This window comes from Falco peregrinus, chromosome 3 (genome assembly GCF_023634155.1).
Source record: "Falco peregrinus isolate bFalPer1 chromosome 3, bFalPer1.pri, whole genome shotgun sequence".
Lineage (NCBI taxonomy): Eukaryota > Metazoa > Chordata > Aves > Falconiformes > Falconidae > Falco > Falco peregrinus.
This window is the reverse complement of record NC_073723.1, coordinates 30,504,345-30,527,397: the sequence shown is the minus strand read 5'-3', so window position 1 is coordinate 30,527,397 and position 23,053 is coordinate 30,504,345. Positions and strand designations below refer to the sequence as shown.

Genomic DNA, 23,053 nt, shown 5'->3' with positions numbered 1-23,053 from the left:
GAAGAAGAAAGAGAAAGATAGGAAAGGTTTCTTGTAAACATTGCTCTGTGACTTCCTCAGAAACAGTTCTTTTGACTGGACTCATTTGACCAAAGCAGCCATTTACATTGTAAACATCCACCTCTGAAGCAGATATTTATGAGCAGTTATTTGTAAAAATTACTTCTAAAGGGCAGTTTATCTCATCTGGAAGAACATCTAACATAGGTCAGGTGGGTAAAAATGCCTGCTGCTCTCCTGAGCACGAAGGAAGCTTCATCCAGATGGAGGTCAGCACCCTCCCCAGCTCCCTCCTGACTCTAATGGTTCTCCACATGCCTGGTCTTGGAGCTCTTTCTTCAGCCTGGACTCAGAACTGTCAAGTCGGTTTATTAGTGTGAAGACATTAACTGCAGACTGCACTGCAGGGAAGCAAGGATGCTTAGTGGGATAACAGAGGGACAGAACAAGAGAGAATGATAGACGTCTTAAAAATTATGAGTGGCAGAGGAGGTAAAGGAGGAGCAACTGCTCACTGCCTTAGCAAAAGAACTGGAGGACATTCAATGAAATAACTAGCGGCAGGTTTCATAGCAAACCAAAGGAGGTATTTGTGGGACTGCTTACCACAGGACATTGTGGGTGCCAAAAGTCAGCATGGGTTCAAATGCAAGCTAGAAAAATTCCTAAAAGATATGACCAGTAATTCAGCAATTCCTTGACATTCAACTTTCCAACAGTTTGGAGAATATTCTGGGCAAGTCATGACTATATATGCTTGCACTGCTCTTTCTTCATTTCTTCTGCGTTGTCTTGCACTTGTCTGTCTTCATCATCTGTCACTAATTGCTATGATCTGGATGGACCTTTCATCTGATCCAGCAGTGCTGTCCCTACATGCACATGCTTAGCTGCAGCAGGATGAAAGCTAATCCCTACTTCTTTCTCCAGTGCTCATCTTATATGCAACACTTGACTGTTTCTCACCGCAGAATTATTATTATTCCTGTTTCTTCACTGCTAGGAAGAAGCTGTCTCTTCTCCTGAAGGCTGTAAGTCTTTTCATACAGTCAGCATAAAGTGTATCTTCATGTTAAGGGGTTAAAGAGAAAACTCTGAATTCTCAATTTAGTTTTAATTGATGGATTTAGTTTTAATACATCCTGTTTCAGTCAGTCTCTCTCCCTTGATAATCTCAGTGTGCATGATCGACTCTTCTCCAGGGCCAAATATTACCTACTTTTCTGAAGTTACCTCAGAGATGACCAGATCAGATGACCCAAAGGTGCAGTTTACACCTGGAGTTTATGAACTGAATTTTTAAAAGTAGCAGAAGACCTTGGGTGACTCATTTCTGAGACATCTGAAAAGCCTGGGGCTTAAAAACTCATGGGCACTCATTGTAGAAAAACCCACATTTCTTTAGAAACTCTTGATAAACGCTACTTCTTCCCATCCTATGTACAGGAATGTTAGAAACTTTTGAAGAGTCTGCCTCAGTAAAATCAGTATATCTAGTAACTTCCAGTAAATGTTGCACAGGGAATAAAACACGTGCTACATTAATAGGCTCATTTCCTTTCAAATAAAATACAAAATTAATAATGAAATCAGTGATATTTAGATCTAGTCCAGTGCTCATTATCATACATAGGGATTCAACTGGTGCCTTGAGTCTCCAAAACTGAGCTCTGCTAAGAAGATCTGGATTTCTGAAAATTTTAAGCAAAAGATACATCTTAATTCTACATTTTCTGTAGAGGAATTATAGAGGAATGAAGGCAGGTTAATTAACTTTGATAATATACAGCTATGGGCTGGCTTCAGCAGCGGTGGGTTGGCTGATGTGGATAATGTACAGCTGTGGCTGGTTCCTACTAATTAGTTAAATAGCTCCAAGGACCGTACGAAGAGGAGCCCTGGGTGAAGAGAGACCAGGAAGAAACAGAGGGAGGAGAGAGAGTGCCTCACTACATGTAGAGGCCCAGGGAGAAGTAGGGGGCCTGGAGTTGGATGCAGCAGAGGCAAGATGCAGGGTGGACTGGCCTGAAGAGGATGAAGAAACAGCATGGATAGTAGATGAATTTTGAAACCTTGTGGGGACTGGTGGCTGTGCCAGGGCAAGGCATGGGAACTACTTATTGAAGTTAACCTGGTATGGGATGGTAAAAGCCTTGTTGCAGCCTGCTAGTTTTGCTAGTGCTGTGACATTTTCCTCTATAATCTCAGACTTCTCCAAAGAAAACCACATTGTCAAATGTGACAAGAAAACATTGCAAAGGGAGAATTATTCTCAGCCTTTCCTGCATAAAAAGTGAAGCAATCAGCCAACTATAGCTGTTTAGGCACGCAGAAGTCTTCTGTTTTCCCTGGGTGATCTTCATAATATTTGCATGGTCAAGAACTCAGCAGTACACAAGAGCTGTTGAGACTATCTTGAACTGGACAGGTGGTCACATCAGCAGCCTTCCCTGTAGAGCTGTCTGTAGGCTTTCTGCTTGCTTCACTGCAGCTGAGTGTGGTTTGGGTTGCAGCTAATGGCTCCTCAAAGCACTGCGGCTGTGGGAGGAAATTCTACTCCTCTTGGCTGGGTGAATGACGGGAGAGCAGGGTAGTAAACATGAAATTAGTAAATGTGATCACATACTGTTAAAACCTCTCCAGACCGCACAATGGCATCAGATTGGTACAAGCTTGTGGTTGGTCTCAGGCTGGGATCACTGAGATGGAGTGAACCCAGAGCAGAGGACCGGTGCAACCGAGCGTGTGCTGCTTAAAACCTCATCTTTCAATTCAGTTGTCCCTGAATCTGACACATCAGCCCTGTGCTATGCTGAGGAGAAACTTTATCCTGAATTAGGGAAGGAAAGCATGCAGTGGCAGTGTTCATCCCATCACCAGGCCAGGCACTGCACGTTGGACCGAGGCTCCTGGGTGAGGAAATACCTGTGGTTCAGCGCTTTCACCTGGTCCAGCACTCTGGCAATCCTCTTGCCAACTGCCTGCCACTGTTTGCTTTGTGGTTACTCTGTCTCCCTTTTTAAGTAAAGAGAGGGTAAGACCTGAACCCACTGACACTTTGTATGTGAACTGTCGGAAAGAAAAGGCTCCTTTTGCCCCCTCTCCCTGTCTTCCCTGTGTATTTGCACAGGCCTCCCATAAGAATTCTTGGTAACCATTTGGGTGTCTGAAATGTAAAGGTCACTTCTGCAGAAGAATGGTACGTAATGCATACATATCTGTGGTGAAGAGATTGGAGTAAACGTTTCCAGACATAGGCTGAAATTTCTGCAAATATATATTTAGTTTGTAAATATTTCCACAGTGTGGTCCCTGTCTCATGCAGTCATATGCAAGTTTCATCCAAGAGGGTTTTAAATCTGTCTCAAGGTTTCCAACACCTTTTAAGTTGTTTCAAGCAATATGCCTGTTTTACAAATGGGAGACCTTCCTAAGGCAAAGTCAAACGATTTGTCAAAACACAAAAGGTCAGCAACAGGACCAGGATTAAATTGCAGTAGTGATGACCCTAATTCCACTCAACTATTCATTGTCACCTGTCCCTGGCTATATACTGTGTATTGATGCAGTGTGAAGTCCTTAAGCATGAAAGACGGGAGTTTTTATTGAAAAGCTGAAGTTTGAGAAAACATCCTGAATGCTCACTACAAACTTCAGCACTTACCATAGAAAATTTTAATCTATAGCTTTTTTTGGCATTATCAAGTGCATTTCTGTTCTAGGTGTTAGAGAAAAGTATGTTAGAGCTGTCTTTAGCAATGTTTGTTTCTAACAAGACATCAGCAAGGTATTTTGCCATAGGAACTCACAAAAGTTTCATATAGCTGCCAGCCAAAACGCTGTTCAAACTCAAAGCTGTTATGTGACAATCGTACCATTCCACCCAGTGGAGAATACAAGCAGCTGTGGGAAAGAGCAGCCCAAAGCTCTCTGGAGACACAGAAAGATTTCTATTGAGTTCAGTGAGTTTTGGGTGAGACCCTTAAGAATGCAGAAGTAATCAATTAATCAAATATTTTAATTTACTCATACAGGACTAAGCATATTTTCTCCTCTAGGAATGTACTAGACAAACAGATGTAAGAGCTTGAGTTCAAACAGAGCTAACTGCAGCAATATGAGAAAATTTGAGGTAAATGTGAAATCAGCTGCAAAAATACGAAGTGATTATTGAAATTATGCAATCCTTCCCCCCCAAAAAAAACCCCAAACAAACAAAAAAACCAACAAAACACAAAAAAGCGAACAAAACCCCAACCAACAAAACCCACCTTTGAGCCAAGGGTAATTCCAAACTGTTTGAATATACAAATATTTGCTTAGGCATATTTCTAAGTAATGTCTTTAAAAACTTATTCTCCAAAGCCAGATGAACCAGGATGAAAAAAATAAGAAATGACATATGCTTGTATTAACTGAATATGTTATAGCCATTGGCAAACTTGTATGGTAATTATTTCTTCCAGAGAAGGTCATCCTGTATCATGTGCTTTATAATAGAGGGATGCTTATGTAATATGATTATCCAAACCACTTGGATGACACCAGCTAAGTCAGGACCAGGATTTCTTATGGGTCAGTTCTGAATTATTTCTGCATTCTGTAGAATGCAGTTAGTTCTGTATTATCTCTACAACAAGACTGCTTGTCACAAAATGCTTAAATGGTATTTGGAGCAAAGCCCAGCACCCAGCACTCCCTGTCCCACTTAAGTACCCTAACCATGGGACCATATAGCAACACTTCCTCCTATTTTCTCTCTTTTCCCATAGATTATTGCATACTTGGCTTCACAGTGACAACAGGAGGGTGGAATATGGTCCCTCCCACCTAACTGAAAACCTTGTGTCTGAAGCATTCATATAGTAGATAGGAGCTGTGGGTTTGAACCCTCTTGGGTTCGGATCCCCTAGAGCTCTGATCTCATGAGTCTCTGTGCAATGCTTTTATCACCAGACAATATACAAACAGTGAGTAATGTCACCTCCTCCTCTGGCTGCATATTAAAGGAAGATGTTAAAATGCTACATGGTTTGTAACTGCAGGTAGAAGTGTTGTGAAAGAGGTTAGGAGCTTCTGTCCTTTGGATTTTAGGCATCCTATAGGACTGAACCTGACAACCTTCTGATCGTCCAAACTTGCTTGCTGATCTATTGATAAATAGACAGAACTTCTTTTCACAGGGATTACTGAGTTCCAAAAAATGGGGGGCCTTTGTACTTACTTTTTATACTAATTTGTGAGTGACGATCTCAAACACACTGTAAACATTAGTTGCAGTGCATCCAAGGGAACTAACATGGAGTTTTCTCATTTCACAACAAACAGGTAAAGAAATGCTCAGACGTAGTGCCTAGGAAGCAAAACACATCAGTTGTCCTAGTGGATATTCTGCCGTGGGGATACCGTGAACCTAAAATATGCATGTATTTTTTTCCTTCATTAATTATTTTAGACTGCATCCATTCTCATTAGGTTCTTAGATAAGTGAGTTTCTGTCTAATTTTCCAGTTTCTGAATTCACCCTTTGGCTCGGTGACTGGCTTCCATTTTATGTCTCCGGAGAACATAATGTACTGCCTGAATAACTATGCTGTTTTATGTCCAAGGCACTTATCTGCTTCCATTAAACCATGTTGAGATTTAAAATTAACACAGGAGAAGGGAAGACTACTCTGATCCAGATTCTTATCTCAGCTGCTTTGGTATAAATTCAGTGATTAGAATTCTAATGGAATTCTCCTTTTCTTGAGATTTTTGTAAACTGTTTTTTCAACAGTAAACTTGGTCCTTACTTGGTGCTTACTTGGTCCTTCAGTAAATATTTCCAACAGTAAATGGTTAAAAGCTGAGACAATTCAGGTTTTGTTCATATTTCTCCCTTTCACCAAAACAGACTTATTTGAGAAAAGATGAAAAAATTATTAAGGGAAAGTAATGGCCTGAAATTCTGTTCTTGTCAAAAATAATTAAAAGGTAGTTTTACAGAGGCAGAGTTGCAAGATTTGTAATTATAGAGCAGTTGAAGAGTTATTCAAACTGTCATGGATGCTGAAGGATGACTGTTTAGACTTAGAGTTGACAGATGATTAAGTAACAGTCACAAAACCACATTGACTGAAAGTAAAACAGTTAAATTAGTTTAAAGGACTTTAATGACGTGAGATACTTGGGGTCCCAGCTGGCAGCATGTATTCCACAAACTCCAAGTTCTTTCATCTACGTGTTGTCCATCACGTTAGTTCGTCGTAACCTTTGTTCAATATCCTGTCCATATTTTCTTTGTCTGACTCAAACACTGCTAGGCAAAGGTAGTAATTTTGAATTCTGCTCATTCTACACTTACTATTTTTTATCACTATTCCGTTCATGTCAGGAAATACAAGTTCAGGATATTTAAATATTTAAACACAAAACTGTGTGGGGAGTAAGCCTGTAAAGTTCTTACTGATAGAACTGTTCAGACAAATAACATTTGCCAGCAATAAAGTGACCCTAAACTTCAGGATGAAACTTCTCAACCTATTTAGTGGCCTTCCCAGTTCATACCCCACATACCTTGAATACTCCTGTAGAAATTTATATGTCTTAGGATTTAGCCAGTTGCTTCTCCAAAAAGGCTCCAACAGGTATTCCTATCTTCCCTGACTTCTTGTTGAACTGTTGATAGGCGAGAAAGTGTTTTCTGAGGGTCCCTGGGGCCATTGACCCACGTATGAGTTTTGGATCCATAGAGCAAAGCAGAGGGCTCGCCTCCCAAGAAATAAAAGCCTCCCCAGGAGGCTGTTCTCCTACCAGGCAGATTTTGTTTCACACGGGAGTGAAAGGAATGAAGAAGCTCACTCATAACAGTAAATCATCCAGGAGACCTACTGCAAATGGCAGTAACCTCAATGCTGAAGTAATAATATTGATGTAACTACAGTAGACTTAGGACAAATTGATCTAAAAGAGGATCAGAGCACAGGAGGCAGTTTTGTCCTTTATTAATCAGCTCCTAGACCTGGAAGAGGGACAGCTTTATGGCTTGTGTCTGCTGTCATTTTTTGTCACGCTTGATGAAATGGACTCTGAACCTGAAAGGAATGGACCACAGTCTGGGGCTTAGCATTACAAGAGTCCAATAAGATGACTAAATCTTCACAAAGTGAATCTGATTCATTTTCAGTCATCTGTGGATCAGATTTAATTACTAATTATGTTGCTTCGTAATCAACTAATGAACATGTTTCAGTACATTTGAGAAACTAGTGCCTTTTTCAGTAACACAAGGATTTTGCTAGAAACCCTGTTATTAAACTAATGATCAGCACTAGGGGGATGATCTCAACTGTAGTGTTTTTCACAGTTTACATGCTCGAGCAGTGTGATTTATAGAGGTTACATTGCGAAATATATTTACAGTTTTTATCATAATATTTAATTGAAGTTCTATATGTTGTCCTAATTTCACTAGATAAGTAGTTTGCCATAAGCTGTTTGCACCCTTAAAAGTTGATGTGATTTATTAAGTGCTTTTCAATACAAAGCTTTTTAGATTATGTAGTGGATATGTGCATAGTATATTGCATATACAAGCTCAAACATATGGTATTAATAAAAGAGTGATGGTTCTGACAATTTCCTTTTCTAAATAATGCAGCATTTTTTAAGGACTGAAGATGCCAAGATAGCCATTCTGTAATCTAACATGCACAGATGTACTTGAACACATGGTCATCAACGCATGTCTGTAAACTCACATAAGTATAGTGTGAATCACCCTTGGAACTCTCCCACAAAAGCCTTATCCAAAGTCTGTTTAAATCTATAGAAAGATTCCCACTGATTTTGTTATGTTGTGGAAGAGGTCCAAAAGGGATGAGTACAGATGTTTCTTTGCAGAAGGCAGATTATCAGCTTCTTTAAGAACTGGTGAAATCCTCTCATGACAAAACTTCCATTAACTTTATTGAGATCAGGATTTTCCCTATGTATGTTTAGACAATCAGCTTTATATGCTCTTTAATGACCAAGAAGCGATGCTGATAAATCTGGGTTTTCCATAATGAATAATTGATCTTCAGCTGCATAAAGTATCCCTGCCAGTGCACTACAACTGATATTCTTACACAATATTGAGATATTTTAGGGAATGTAGACTCATTCTTCATTCAGACATCTATTTTACCCTCAGTCCCTGCTGGGATTCACAGACCAAGTGTTTCTTTGCCTTTTAATGTGCAAGCTAATTAACATCAGTACTGGTGCCACTAAAAATTGCATGGTAACTAGCATGCTTGCCTAAAGAAGTAGAAATCTAGGTTCAAATCCCTCCTCTGCCCTGTGTGGCCCGAACTTGCACCTCCCATGTCCTAGGAAGCTGCCTGGACTTATATGAATAGGGATGATATATGATTAAAGCTGTCCAAATTTCTATCAGATGTTTAAGTATTCGCTGAAGGGCTTATGGGAATGTAAATCTTCCTTCTCATGGCTGAGTGCCCCAGAAGCACAAAACTGGAGATGTATTTAGCCATTGGATAATTTGTTTACCATTTGCTTTCTTTCTCCCCACCCCAAAAAAAAACTATTGGCTATTCTGGGGACACCTCAGAGAGATTTTCAGGACTTTTCTCACTCTGGCTTAGCAGTTTGAGCACTCCTCCATGAGATGTGGTTTAAGCACTCTTGACAGAGGAGGGCTGCAGAATAAGCAACTACTGTCATAGCCAGATCAAACAAATTCAGGTACCAGCAATGAATGACCTTTGGCTGAAATCAAGCTGTCACTGGTGTCAGTAAGAAATGAGAAGAAATCATGTTTTCCTTTGTAAAAACAGGCACACAAGTGGAACAGAAGGAACTTCAAACTAATACTGTTACATTTTCTAACTATTCTGCTCCTGCTTACTAATTTACTCTTGTTAATTTTTAGGACAAGGCCTTAAGGGTTTTCTTTTCTGTAAATTTTATCAGCTGGCTTCTTTTTAAAAAGCTATAACCTTTCTTTCCTTTCCTGCAGGTCCTGTTGCCACCATATGATGATCCTGTGAACGGGGCTGCTAAAGATCCACCACCACCTTATGTGTCAGCATAAGTGCGAGTGTGCTGTGTACCGAGGCAGGATAGCTTTTTTTTCAGACATTGGAGCAATAGTTTGATAATTTCACTTCCAGGATATAACCTCTATGGGTTAATACATTGCTGTTTTGCTGACATATTGAAACCTAAATGTATGATTAAAATCCTGTAGATAGTTTTAATAATTTGCTGCATCTACAGTAGTGTTTCAGAAACTAGTGAACTAGTTTCAGAACAATTCTGGGTAGCACTAAGGTTATAGTAGTCACTGAATAGCTTTTTCCACCATGTCTGACATGCAGTGCTAGAGAACATAGAATTGCATTCTCAATCAGGTTCAGAGTGTAACTTTCTTTTTTTCATTTGTAAAACTTCCAAAGCATTACAAATGTGTTTCTCAGATGCCCACTTTCACCTTCAGAATACAGACCACGTCCGAAAAAGTGACATTCCACTTCATTCCTGTTCTGCAAGAATTTATTAAGTTATTATGCTGTGAAGGGTGATGATTGCAAGGAGAAGAATGAGTCTTATGCACTATTCTCATCAACCTGGCTAATGGGAAAAAAATTTAATTGGGAAGAATAAGTATGGGAAATGAGAGTAGACAGAGCACTCTGTGATGTGTAGCAAGCCAGAACCTATGGTCTACACGGATTCACTTTGTCCTAGCCTGCAACCATTCTAACGCTCAAAAAACCAAAAGAGTTCCTACCAACGTGTGGTAATTTTCTTTTCTGGCCTACTCACTTTTTTTTTTCCCCAGCAACTTCATATATAGTATTTTGAGGTCACAAAATCCCTGCTTTTAAAGTCCCATGGTTAGGTAACAAAGCTGCGTCTTTCTCACTCAATATGCAAATATTTTCCCATTGGAATGTGCCTGTAAATATTGCAACGTTCTGCTGAGTGTGAGCTAAATTATGCAGATTATAAGATATATGTTCCCAACCTATGGGAAACTTATGCATGGAACTTCCTTGAGCATTAGCAGATACGTTCTGCGTGTTTCTCATATACATCAACATGGGAGTTTTAGATTCCTTTTATGACTGAATAGGTTGTGCCGAGAATCTTTCTTATGGGACTCATCCATCCATGAATGCTTGTGTGAGGTATTTATTTCTTCCCAAAGAAGTGCCTCCTGCACATGTAACTTTTTGTTGTTGATTAAGGTTCCACTTTTAATTGAAAAGGAACAGGAAAAGGGAATATAATGCATGTCTCTACCTCTCATCATTTCTCCCTGTGTTGTCTCCTCTACATTTGGGGTGATTGAACAGCCTGAAGCCAGATTGATGCCCTTGCAACCACCCCAGGTAAAGGGCAGTGCAGAGCTGAGCCACAGTTTGGATGGGCACCAGAAGAAATCAAGGTGCTGTCTCTCCTGTGGCTGGGCTGGCATGTGAGTCCATACCCTTCTTAAGGAGGACACCTGTACTAGTGCATTGACTCCATTCCACACGCTGAAGAAGAGTGGAGCTTTTCCTGCCTTTTTCTGGAAAAAAGCTTTCCAGGGGAACGCAGGACCAACAACTTATTTTCATGGAGGTTGCAACTGTGTGACCATCCTTGCAGAGACCAGGGAAGGAAGGGCCAGACTCTTTCTGCCTGTGTCTTCCACACCCCTGGGAAAAGACAGGTCCCCAGCTGTTTGCTGGAATTTTACTTCAGGGTTCATCTACTCTGAGATCAAACAAAGCAATGCTTTTGACTGAACCAATCCTGAAGTCCATCCATTGATCTCTGTCACAGTCCTATTGCTTCCTTCAGAATAACTCTGTGTATTATTATCTCATTACAATTCTCTTCGGGAATCAGTCTGAATTTGGGGGTTGGGCTGGCTGGCTGGGCTTCTGAGCTTCATTTTCTTTCATTCTTGACAGATTTGTGAAGGATTTTAAATAGTCATCTGTTTGAGAAAAGCTGGTTGTAAATACATTGCATCTGTGTATACAAACTTCTCTACAATAAAAGGGTGTTTCCTCAAGACTATGGAAATCATTTTTGCTGATCTTCCGAGTACAAACATACGCGAATTCCTGTCCAGCCAATCTGATATGGCAGGATTTTCTTTGTAAATTACCTAAACGACAGTTTTGCAGTCCACTCACCAGTCCATTCACCAGCTTTCCCTCCATACTGTATAAATGGAGAATAGAACACTAAGTTCTATAATTTACTGTATGATAAAAACAAGAGATAATTCAAGCTTTTAGTTCATTGTCCAGAACTGCAGGCAGTTTTCTGAATCTGATGAAGTGTGTGATACAGAACTGGGCTATGCTGAGCTACACCAAAAGTTGGGGCTTCTTTTTCTCCACATCATTATAGGGATAATGTTGTGCTAATTCACATGAAATTTATGTAGGCTTTAGCTTGTCTTACTAAAGAATCAAGACTTCTTCACACATACCATACGTGCGTAAGTGCAAGTACATGTGTCCTGCCAGTACTCCTAATACATTTTGGATTTTGTCCAGTTTGAGTTAAAAGAGGGCAGAGAGGTTATGGTATTAAACCCATGACATTCCTGCACATACTGTAGATGGCAGCTGGTAGGAGGGAGCAGATAATATATAAGCTCCACTCTGCTGACATATCAGAGGATCTACATGGGAGACGAGTTCCCCTGCTCCCAAAGGAAAAGAAGATTCTCAGGGTTATGTGAAGAGACATGAACTCCAGCTGAAGGTTCTTTATCCTCAGGTGTTGAATTTATTCTCCAATTCCATGTCTCATCCTGGGATTTCACACCACAGCTTTACTGTAATGATTTTTTAATAGTCAGTCATCACTGAACACAAAAACCCACTAAAAACTCAGCTTCTTAATTTCCTGTGCTTTGTGAACTGCTTGCTCCTAACAATGCTTTTTTCACTATTTCTTGATTTTTTTTTCCTGTCTCCCAGATATTAGCAGCATGTGCTTACTCAAATTCTATCCTGTTATCTTATATTCTAATATAGCAGTTTATTAATAATTCTAGTAAATTAAGAGTGGAAAGAAAATATTTTCAGGGTATGCTGACATGGATCATCATAAATACAGGGACAAAACCAGCAAGTAAGAATTTAAACCTTGATAGTACCAGAAATATAAGTAGATCTTTTGCTGAAATATTGCAATTTGTTTAAATATCTGTTATAGGCATTGCAGGCTCCACAAATCCTACACATGCTAAGGCACAAATCCCATTTCTCTCCTCTGTGCCTGACGCTCTTATTCCTGATGGAATAGTACAAGTTCCCTTTGTTGTATACTCATCCATGTATTGTACTGGAGAAAGCAAAGACGAATTTTTAGTGGTGACCCACCAGTGTGGTGTATGTGCTTGTAAGTACATTAAATATTCTAAAACAATTATTAATGACCATTATTTTAGGTGTTAGCCTGTAACTGTACTTCTGTACTTCTTTGGAAAGACTTCTGGTTAGTAAAAAAATTCAGACTTGATATGTTACCAAAGGCCATACCAGACTGACTTATGGCCAGAGAAAAGCTTGGCAAGGAAGCAGTGGGACTGATAACTAGTCTGAAACAAATTATAAATTCTGTGCTTTCAAAATAGGGCATTCCTCACCGCTACCCCACGGGCCAAAGTATAGCAGCTAGGGACACCATGGACAGTTTTAACAAATTCTTGCCAGTATCAACAACTCTGCACATTGATGCATGGAATAGGCAAGATGGAAGATTTGGCTGCCAGTCGGGGCAGAAAAGAGAAAAACGAGAACAGGGACAGAGCATGGGAGGGCAATGTTCATGGATGTCCTTTAAACAGCACAGAGACAGATGTCATTGCATTGACAGGGTTCACCACTACAAACTTGATGGGCTTATGTTCTCTTTTTCTCCTGTGTTATGGTCAGGAGGAAATATAATTGCTCCTGTAACCTGTTATGTGAGTTGTTACACCAGAGGTTTCAGACTTTTAGCACTGGAGTGGATGATACCTTGGTCTTATTTGTTGGACAGCTTTATTTGTCGAAAACTAAAGGAGTATTGGTTCAATTCCTGCCAAACTGTCCAGTTCGACAGAAGTCTCCAAACTGCTTCTCTGGAGCCAAGTCATATCCCTAATATCCTTAGAGGCTGCTCTGCTTAGAGGTTCTCTCCTTAAAGGCTCCTCTTCTTAAGGTCTGCTTCTTTGGAGCTAAGTTGTATCCTTCCCATTTACATGTGTCAGCTGCAGAAATTCTAGCCAGGTACCACAAACAAACAAACAAACAAACAACAAAAAAAAATAATTCCTTGTGAAATTTCAGTGCCTATGGCTACGGAGATTTTCCAGGACTATCTCAGTTCATGGCTCTGAGAAACCCAAAACAGGAGCTATAGCTTTCTAAAGGGAGGCTTGGCTCTGATAAATCCGGATTAGAGTTCTTTCAGAGGACTCTGGTATTTGTAAACGATGTCTCCACACCCATGGATTTGGCCCAAAATGGTTCTGCAACGTGGCCAGTTTTTCAGCTAAATAGCTCAGCAGGGTGTGGAAGCCAGATCTGTGACCTTCTGCCTGCAGCCTGTCTACCTCCACCAGAACGCGATCCTGAAGCAACAGGAGCGAAACCCTCATTGTCACCCAGCCAGCAGGTACAAAGTTATTTCAAAGCAAAAAGGCAGTTCTACAACTATATCCTGGACAACGAGCTACAACAGTAGTTTATTTTAATGAAGAACTTATGTGAAATTTAATACAGTAAATTACTTTTTCTCTTGCAGATTATTCAAACCTTTCAAGCAGAAGGGTTTTCAGAAAGTCATGAAAGGTTTGTCCTTTGTAGCCAAGGCGGGGCTTAACTAATTAGTCTGAGTGGAGGACATGGGGTCACTTCAAGGCTGAATAAGCAGCAAGGAGATGAATCAGGCATGCCGCAGGGCTGGCTACTTGGCTTACAGGAGAAGCCTGGTAGCCAGCAGAGACAGAAGAGCTGTGAAGCTGCTCTGAGAGAGGGAGGTGCAGCACGGCAGAGTCTCTGCAGCCATTTCAGACGACCTCTCTTTGCTCTGAGCAATAGCAGGGATGAGCCACACACAGCTTTTTAGCCCAGAGCTTGGGCTCCATCACAGTACCTAAATGTATCATGCTAATAACTATCTAACAGGTTTCTGTTTTCATATAAACTTTGCCCAAGTATTCAAATACTTCTGTTTTTTTGAGAGGCTGAGAGATTTTTTTTGAGATTCCTTCTACTTCACCACCAGGGACTCCCCAGTGTTGATCACTTGTAATTTTGAAACTTTCTCCCTCCAAAGTGCTCCATTTCAGGTCCCTTCATGACAGCAGAGGCAAGGATGCAATGAGAGGCAGAGATCCAACATCACTTGTAGACTTTCAGCATCAAATCCTCTGAGCACACTCAGTGTCAGGATGGGCAAGGTTTCTTAAAAATATAGATACTGTCCTAATAAGACAGATGTGTTCTACTTTACGGGTGGCAGATCTTTCAGGCTCCTCTCTGGGCCAGAGGCAAGCACAAACAGGTGCCCTGTCTCTCATGGAGAAAATGTGGCTGGACAGACAATTACTTTTATAGTTATATTTTCTGTATCACCAGTACACCAGTTTAAGACTGCTAAATAAACAATAAATTGGTGGAACACTCTGGGACATTGGTGCTATTTATATGAATGTGGTCATTCTTGGCCGTATCAGATGCACCCACCTGAGGGCAGCAAGGGCAATGAAAGTAAAGGAACAAAGGCAAGAAGAACAAAAGAGCAAATTGAAAGCTGAAAAATTTTACAAATATTTGTCTTTTGTGAGTTCATAAAATCTTCTCCCATGAAATCGTTAGAAAACTAGAATGGGTTTAATTTCCTTCATTGCATTACAGCCGAGGATGAAATTAGCTTTATCAGTTGCACAGGCCAGCTTAAATTTCCTGCTATTGTGTGATCATGCTTCTTTGCTTCTCATAAAGAAAAAGCAACTAAAGAAGTTCAACAGGCTTTTAATGAGCCAGACTAGCTGATGCAATAGTTCGTTGTTCAGTTTTGGTTTGGTTTTCTTTTAACTTTTTTTGTGTGTGTGTGTGTGTGTGTGTGTGTGTGTGCGCGCGCGTGTGCGTGTGTGCATGTGTGCGTGTGTGCGTGAGTGTGTGTCTGTGTCTGTGTCTGTGTCTGTGTCTGTGTCTGTGTGTCTGTCTGTGTGTCTGTGTGTCCACAAATATTGAAGTTTTCTTCCTTTTTTTAATGCAAATGTTTTCCTTTTAAATGTAGGTATTTACTAAAGGTATCAGTGGCCACATTTTCAACTTAGGACCTGGCTGGTTTCTGTTCCAAAGGTATACTTTATTTGTGTTTTTAAATCTTGTGATTCAGCAGGGGGAATAAAAACAACCCAGAGCACAACATAATACATTGTTACCTTTTGGTTGCTTTTTCCTCTCTTTGCAGTTCAATTTTTCAGCCTGGATAAAAAGTTCTGACACAGTAATTTGAACAAATAAATACAATAAAGGCAAAGTATCATTATGCTGAACAAACACTGTGAACACTTCAGGAGTCCAGAAAAGTAGACTCCCTGTGAAGAAGTGAAGCTCAGAAAAACTCGTCTGTAGCTGTTGTACTCCTGTCAGCACTGAGCAACATAACAGAAGTTTCCATAATTGCTGCTGTGTGGCTGTGCATAGTGACATTTAGGTGTGGGCTACGTGTAACCGCTGGAGCTGCCTTACCTGTGGCCCTTGGATGAGAGGCTGCACGGGCAGCACAGTCTCAGTTGAACTGGGACGAGTTCATTTTACATGAGCAGCCTGAGGATGAGCTTCGAAAAGGGAAGTCTGAGAAAAGGAGAGAGGTGAATATTTGAGGGGGTATGGCTTTGTCTCAGGGGTTATGAGACCAGATAGAGTCACAAGCTGGGAAACTTTTGAGATGTGATCCATGGTTATATCTGTGATGCCTACAAACACCCAACATACGATGTCTTGTCTGGACATTTTTTAGTTTCTAACCAGCATTCCTTCATTTTACTTATCTTTAAGTAAGATACTTAGTAAGATGAAAAGTATCTTACTTTTTATCTTATTTATATAGATAAATGTCTTACATAGATAAAAAGTAAGATACTAAGTAAGATAAGAAGAACTTTTATAGATAAAGTACATAATTGATTCTTCTTTGCTTTTGAAGCAAAAAGAGCTTATTCATCTTACTGTAAGCGTAACTTTTCCCTTTGGGTTGGATTCAGCAGCAGTATTAGCAGTATCCTTTTATTACCTAGCCAGGTTTAACTCAGCTACAAACAGTACCGAGGTTACTACAGATCTTTGGCATCTCATACTTTTTCTTTTATGGCACTTTTGCTCTGATGCCTTTTTCTGTGAAATACCATCTTACATTTAGATGGATTTTCCAGATATGTGGCAGTAGAGAGGGCTGAGGAATTTTTTAACATTACTAGGAATACATTAAATAATTTAAGGTATTCTATATCTGTAATATCTACTACTATATCTAATATGTTTTCAAGAAGCCTTTCATCCTTAGTCCTTTCACAATTTCTATTTCAAAGGTTTTTCCTCCAGTCTTTAAAAGCACAGTGATCTGGTGCAGAGCCAAAACATTGGCAAATGCCACCAATGCCAGCAGTGGTGGTACTCAAAAAGGGTGTTTTGGAGAGTTCCTGAATTAATTTAGACTTCAGATATGGTAGAAGATTGACCATACAAGGCTATAACTTAGAAAGACTGAACACCAACCTTGGGGACTGTTTTTTAGGTCATTTCCTACCTAAATTTTTCCATAATTCTGTCATTCAGTGCATTACTCAGAAAACTGATTATAGAATACAGGACTGCTTGGGGAAACAGACTTTGCCAGACTATCTTTTTTTTCTTTTTTTAAAGGGGCTATGAAATGGATCAATATGGGGGCAACTGTAAACATTATACACTTGGACATTTCTCAGGCACTTTACCTGATTCAACACAGTATTTTGACTAGAGAACTAGAATGATACAGCAACAGCATTGCACATATGAAACAGATTGCAAAACAGCTGATAAATCTCAGCTGTATGTGAGCAAAGAATATTCAGTAAGTGAATATGTTTCAAGAGATATTCTGAAAGATCAGGTTTTGACTCCATGATCCTTAAAATTCTTCTTCCATGACTTTAAAGTAAGCATAAATCATCAATAAAATGGAAAATAAAAAAGATTCTATATTGCCTATACCTTAAGTTGTGAATAATCCAAGCAGAATGTTTAAAAAACCTTGCAGTGAGTTAGCAAAGAGCTGAAAGAACCATTAGAGAGTTGGAAAATATGCCATCAAGTGAAAAACTCAGGAAATGCAATGCCTTTAATAACTCAGATTTAGGAGGTGACTTAAGGACATCATACAAGTAAGCACATAGGGAACAAAACTTCAATAAAAGGTGTCTTCAATGCAGCCAACAGAAGTGTAACAGCACCTAATGATAGAAACCTGCAGATAGAAAAATCAGACTAGAAACAAGCTGGTTTTCTACATCTTTGTCCTTTGATCATGTTTTGTAAGCATTTTTTTTCTCCCTGGTATTTTTTTGAGTAATAAAGGACTGTTTTTGTAAGGCAATCCATAAATTAATTCAGGAATTAATTAATTCAGGGAAACTCTATATCTTTTCATATGTAGAAGTCTCAAAAAAGAACTTGGATGTCTAATTCCAAAACTGATGACTAGACTGCGAGTTCAATGGCTGCCCAACCTCACAAATGCTTCAACTTAATGTTTGGCTGCTCCCTGCAGTTCTGCGTTACGAACCAGGTTTTTTCCAGCCTGTGGAGCTTGGCATTCACCTCCTGCCTTGGCCGAGGGTGATCTGGTAAGGAGAAAGACCTGATAATTACATTTTAACACACCACCAGTTTGGACAGGGCTGATCAGGCTGGTGCCCAGCTCATGCACAAGCTCCCTGAAGCCATTCAGCCACCTGAGTCTCCCCATGTGCTCTTACAACATACCCAGCACAAGCAGGCAGAAATCTGCTCTTCACAAAATGCAGAAGGGGCTTCTAGTGCCTTTTGCAGGACATTCCAAAGGGCAGGTGTGGCTTGGCTGTTACTACCTACTGTTTGAACTGAGGCTCGGAGCATCTGCCCTGGATGTATGCCTGAAACCGAGCACAGGGTGACCAGCACAAGGAGTCACGGAGAGCTGGGCAGACCTGCCACCCTTTCTTGGCTCCCAAGGTCTTCTGCACAGCCCTGGCAGCAAGGACCAGACTTCTTGTCTTCTGTGTGCTAGAACAGGATTGGCAACAGAGGGCCAAAAGACAAGATGCTTCCAGTATGCAACACTTAACACCAAACTGGTTCATAACACTTAACACCAAACTGGTTCATAATAGTCACAGTTCTCTGTATTAATCAAAGTTTATTAGCATAACAGCCTTTTAACAGAACATATTTCAGCTGAGTCATTCAGAGGCAGGCAAATTTCACTAGTCATGTTTTTTGTATTCACTTTTTTTAAAAAAATACAGACCAGCATATGCGTTTAAGTACTGTGTTTTTGTTGATATCTGCTACGAGGCAGTCTGCTTCATTTTTCAAGTAGTAATATCAACAACTAATTTCATTGAAGATGAAATCAGGGTAAATCTCAAGTCAGGACAACAGCAATGATAGATCAGGCAGCCAGGTATTTCTGCTGCAAATAATACCACAGAAGCACCCAGGAATCTGGCTGGATTGACTATCATTTGGTTGCTTGGCATCTGAATCACCATGATTTAAATGTTGATGTAATTTTCTTTTTTTATCTTTGAACTACATAGTTCTGTATGAACACTGTTAGGGCAAGAGCCAGACTGCCTAAATTCTGCCAAAGTTGTAGTTCAGATGAAATCTGGGTGCCTGAGCTTGACACAGACGTTACCTAAGGCTCATGAAGAACCTTGTTATTTTGCTTAAGATCCAGACATGGATGAAAATTCAAACACATCACTAGGTTTAGAATATTTTTCATTGTGCAAGGACTGATTTAAAGCTAGCAACATGCATGCTTTCTGGATCATGTTGCAAGATCTAAGTTCAACTCCTTGTGTATGTGATCTCAATTTTTCCCCAAGAACTGAGTAAAAAAACATTGTCTTGGATTCTGAAGGAAAGTTGAATTCAAACATGGCATGGCTTACATTGCCAAGGTGAATGCCAAAAATGCAATTTTACTGGCCACATGTTGAAAGTTACAGCAAAAGTAAAGCTTCTGAATATACTTGGCAGACTGGCAATCCTGGGACAACTTTTCAGCTGGTTAAAGTAGGTAAGTGCTATCCGCAGATGAATTCAGTATGCATTTCATAAACAGCAGATAACTTCATTGAGTCTTACCTCTGATGATATATATTAATTTTTCTTCACCAGTAAACATTGTGCAGTCCAGACACTAATCACAAGCTACCACATAATTCTTTTGAGGAAAACTGAGAAAGGATGTAACCTATATATAAAGGCAAATGCTTGCTTTTCAGGTACTAGCTGCAAGAGTTCTCATTTTCTTCTTCCAAAATATTTTAGAGAGTCAAATGGAGTTTCCAAGAGAATTTCAGCAGGAAAAACTTTGTTAATTGCAATATCTGGGCTTCAAAACTTTTGCCTTTTGCCCATTTATCTGCTATCCATGACAACCAGAAGGATGGAAGTCTGCAGTGGTACAGAGACAGCAAAGCAAAAAGAACTGAATGGAGGCTACGAGGGCATGCACACCAGTGAGTTATTTGACTTATTCAGATGTTTTAAGAATATGAAGTGATCCTTAGAATTAAGTCCAAAGACAGCCAAGATCCTAATCCTGAAACATCAGAACTAAACCACTGCAAAATCAACACAGAAATATGGGAGAAGAGTAAGGGCGTGCTCTTTATAAATTCATAGTCCTTCAAACCCTTTGAACTGTTTCAGTTCTCCTGGCTTTATACACACACACACACACACACACACACACACACATATACATATAATGAAATTCACAAACTGTGAACTGTGAACAGAATCATGTAATTCATGTATCATCGCTCCATTACTAACTCTCAGGTGAGTCCTTTTTAGCTCAAGTGAGAAATAAACACTTTGTCATTAAATCTGTATTTGAGTCTTTACTGAATTTGTCTTTAACCAGCAGCATGTTCCTGGAATTATAGAAACTATCAGCTGAACGGAACGGATCCATGTAAGAAAACAAACGGTATGGATTTCCAAAAAATCTCTCTCCATTTCTTTTTATAGGCTATATAATGTACTGTGTACAAATTAGAATCATGTAAATGTCAGGGAGGTGGCTAGCTTTGGAAGAGATGCTCAAAGCAGCAAAGAAGTTAAGCACATGCCTGAAGTAGAAAGGGCTTGTGGACACAGCAAAAGGATAATGTTTTTTAGGGGAATAGTATATTATCTATCTACTTCTTTGGGAAAATAGATTAGATATACTCTTGAACCCTATATCCTTATCTTTCATTTAAATGATTTTAAGTGATAATAATGGAGAATTGTAAAGCAATAAATAGACAACCACTGACCAACTGTAACATACCTGCTTTACGTGACAGTAGTTTTAACTACAACAGATATCTAAGCTAAAAAAAAATAATCCGTCTTGTCTGTTTAGGAAGAGTAGTAAAGAAAATATTGATACAGTTTTACTTTCAAGTTATTGCAGAAATCTGAAAATCCTGCTGTAACTAAAAGGAACTTGCATTGTGTGTTTTTTAAAATGACAAGTACTTGCTGCTCCGGCTCTTCAGGAGTCAGTGGAGACAGCTTCATTTCATTGGGCACTGGACCTAGGAAAGGGCATCTCCTCTGGTTGTATTATTATGGCTGCTGCTTCCATTGATAGACTGCAATCTGCATATGCATTGGAAACTCTATTTGATTAATTACAGTGCAGTGGCTTAAAAGCTCTATGAGTTAGTATTACACCTACAACATTTCCAATAATAAGGCTGTCACATACAAACTTTTGAAGTTATTTTAAAAAATATGATCTTATTTCCCTATAAATAATAAGGACACTTAATAGTACAACAGCCTTACGATCTTGTTTATAAGCATTTCAAACCTTGCACGTCATTAAATAAAAATCTGAATCCCTCCACTGGCAAAAGCCATAGACTTTTTATTGTAATAACAACCATTTTTATGTATTTATTTCAACTTTTTTATTAAGGTCTAAATTTTTATAGAAACTAACAAAACTTTCACCTGGGCCTTTGAGAAATCTGTCTTCCTTCAGCTTGTCTACCCAATGCTAAAAACTTTCCTGTCTATAAATATTTTATTACAGTCAACACAGGCAAAGGCAGGATAATAAGCAAGAGCAGCAGCAATTACAAGCAAAGGAGACATGAAACTTGAAACACATTCACATCAATGGGAGCAGAAAATTTCTATCCCTAAAGACAGCACAAGTATCATACTTAATTTTCTTGATGTTTGGATTGTCAGATGGTGCCAGTGGAAAGCAATTAATACTTTAGGGCGACTTGATTTGTGCAAATGCCATCTCAGCTTTTATTCTGATCCAAGTAGTACTAAAGACTTCAGAACAAATTTTGAAGCAAAGAAAAACTAAAGATGTTGCAAAACACAAACAAGTGATAAGTGCAAGATTAGTTTCCCAGCACTAGGTTGTGCTCACCTAACCTGCTTTTTTGAGGCAAAGGAAATGCAGTAGATCTAATCTGTCTGCACTTCAGAAAAGCATTGTCACAGAGGAAATTACTGATTGAAATAGGAACTAGGAGAAGGACTGTGAGCTAAGTATGGACCTAGCTTACAGCAATAGGAAAATGGGATGAGGGAGTGTTCAGTCGGGAAAGTTAGAAGAAAGTTATCAGCAATTACTGAAAGATCAGTTTGGGAATCTTACTAAACATTTAACTTTTTCATTCATGAAATTGGCAAGCAAAAGTGCAAGTTTTCTGATAAAACATAGGAGACTCAACAGGCATCATAAATGTAAAGGAGTAGGAGATCTTGTTTGGAAAGAACTGAATGATCTTAAGAATGAAAGAACTAGAAGAGACATGAAGCCACAGTATAAAATGAAACATCATGTATTAGGTAGGATTTATCCACTGGCAAACCGATGCAGCTGCATATATAAACTGAACACAAAAATGGCTATCAGCCATCAATGGTAATGTGGCCATTGAAAATTATAATGAAATCCTAGACCACATCAGACAAAGTATTTTCAATAAACAGAAATGTTCTGGTGAGAGCTCGTATGGCATATCATGTTCAGTTCTGCTACACGCACCCACACTCAGCACATATACAGCAAGAACTTGCTTGTTGAGTGAAACAAGAGTGAAGACTGAAAGAGAAAATGATTGCTGTGACTAAATACACTAGATAAACAAGCCTTGGAGAACAGAAGGAACTGTTTAGTTGAAAGACAACATAGGTACTAGAAAACAAGTATAAAATGGCCGTAAGTACATTTAGGCTAGAAATCAGCAGGAAGTGTCTAACTACCAGGAAGGTCTGAAACAGTCCTCTGACAGCAGGATGAAAACAAATTCACTGCTGTTTTACTAAAGCACCTGCTTTTAAGATGGAACGTGCTTTCTGAAATGTGTTTTTTACATTATGTGGTTGCCTGTGATCATTCAAAAGCAGCCTACATCACTGGGAGTTTCTTCCAGATCGAGAACTATCCTTGCAGGCACTGAGAGAAGCCAGGAAAGGAGAACTCAGAAATCCTCTGGTATCCTGTTAGCAATCTTCAAGAAGCTTAATAATTGCCTGCATATTGAAGCGTGGCTTGATAGGAGCCTCCAGCTTTTTCTAACTTAACATCTTTCAACTTTCCTCTGCCTGTCCTCCCAAATGTTGCCAGATTGATCAATGTCTCTCTCAAATTGAAAAGAAGTCAGACCATGGGAGTGGAGGACAGAAGCTCGTCATTTGGGAAAGGACAAGTGGCAAAGACACAGTGAGACTCCGTAATGTGAGGAATACAAAGAACTTCTGGTATGGTATTAAATGAA

At 39.5% G+C, this 23,053-nt stretch overlaps 1 protein-coding gene across 1 annotated transcript in view; it reads left to right on the top strand.

Moving 5' to 3' along the window:
* Nucleotides 1-11,053, top strand: part of LAPTM4B (lysosomal protein transmembrane 4 beta) — a 61,923-nt gene extending 50,870 nt beyond the window's left edge. The window contains exon 7 of the mRNA XM_055800343.1: nucleotides 9,005-11,053. Coding sequence (XP_055656318.1) covers nucleotides 9,005-9,079 — 75 coding nt within the window. The 3' untranslated portion in view covers nucleotides 9,080-11,053. The remainder of the gene's footprint in view (nucleotides 1-9,004) is intronic.
* The last annotated feature ends 12,000 nt before the right edge of the window (nucleotides 11,054-23,053 follow it).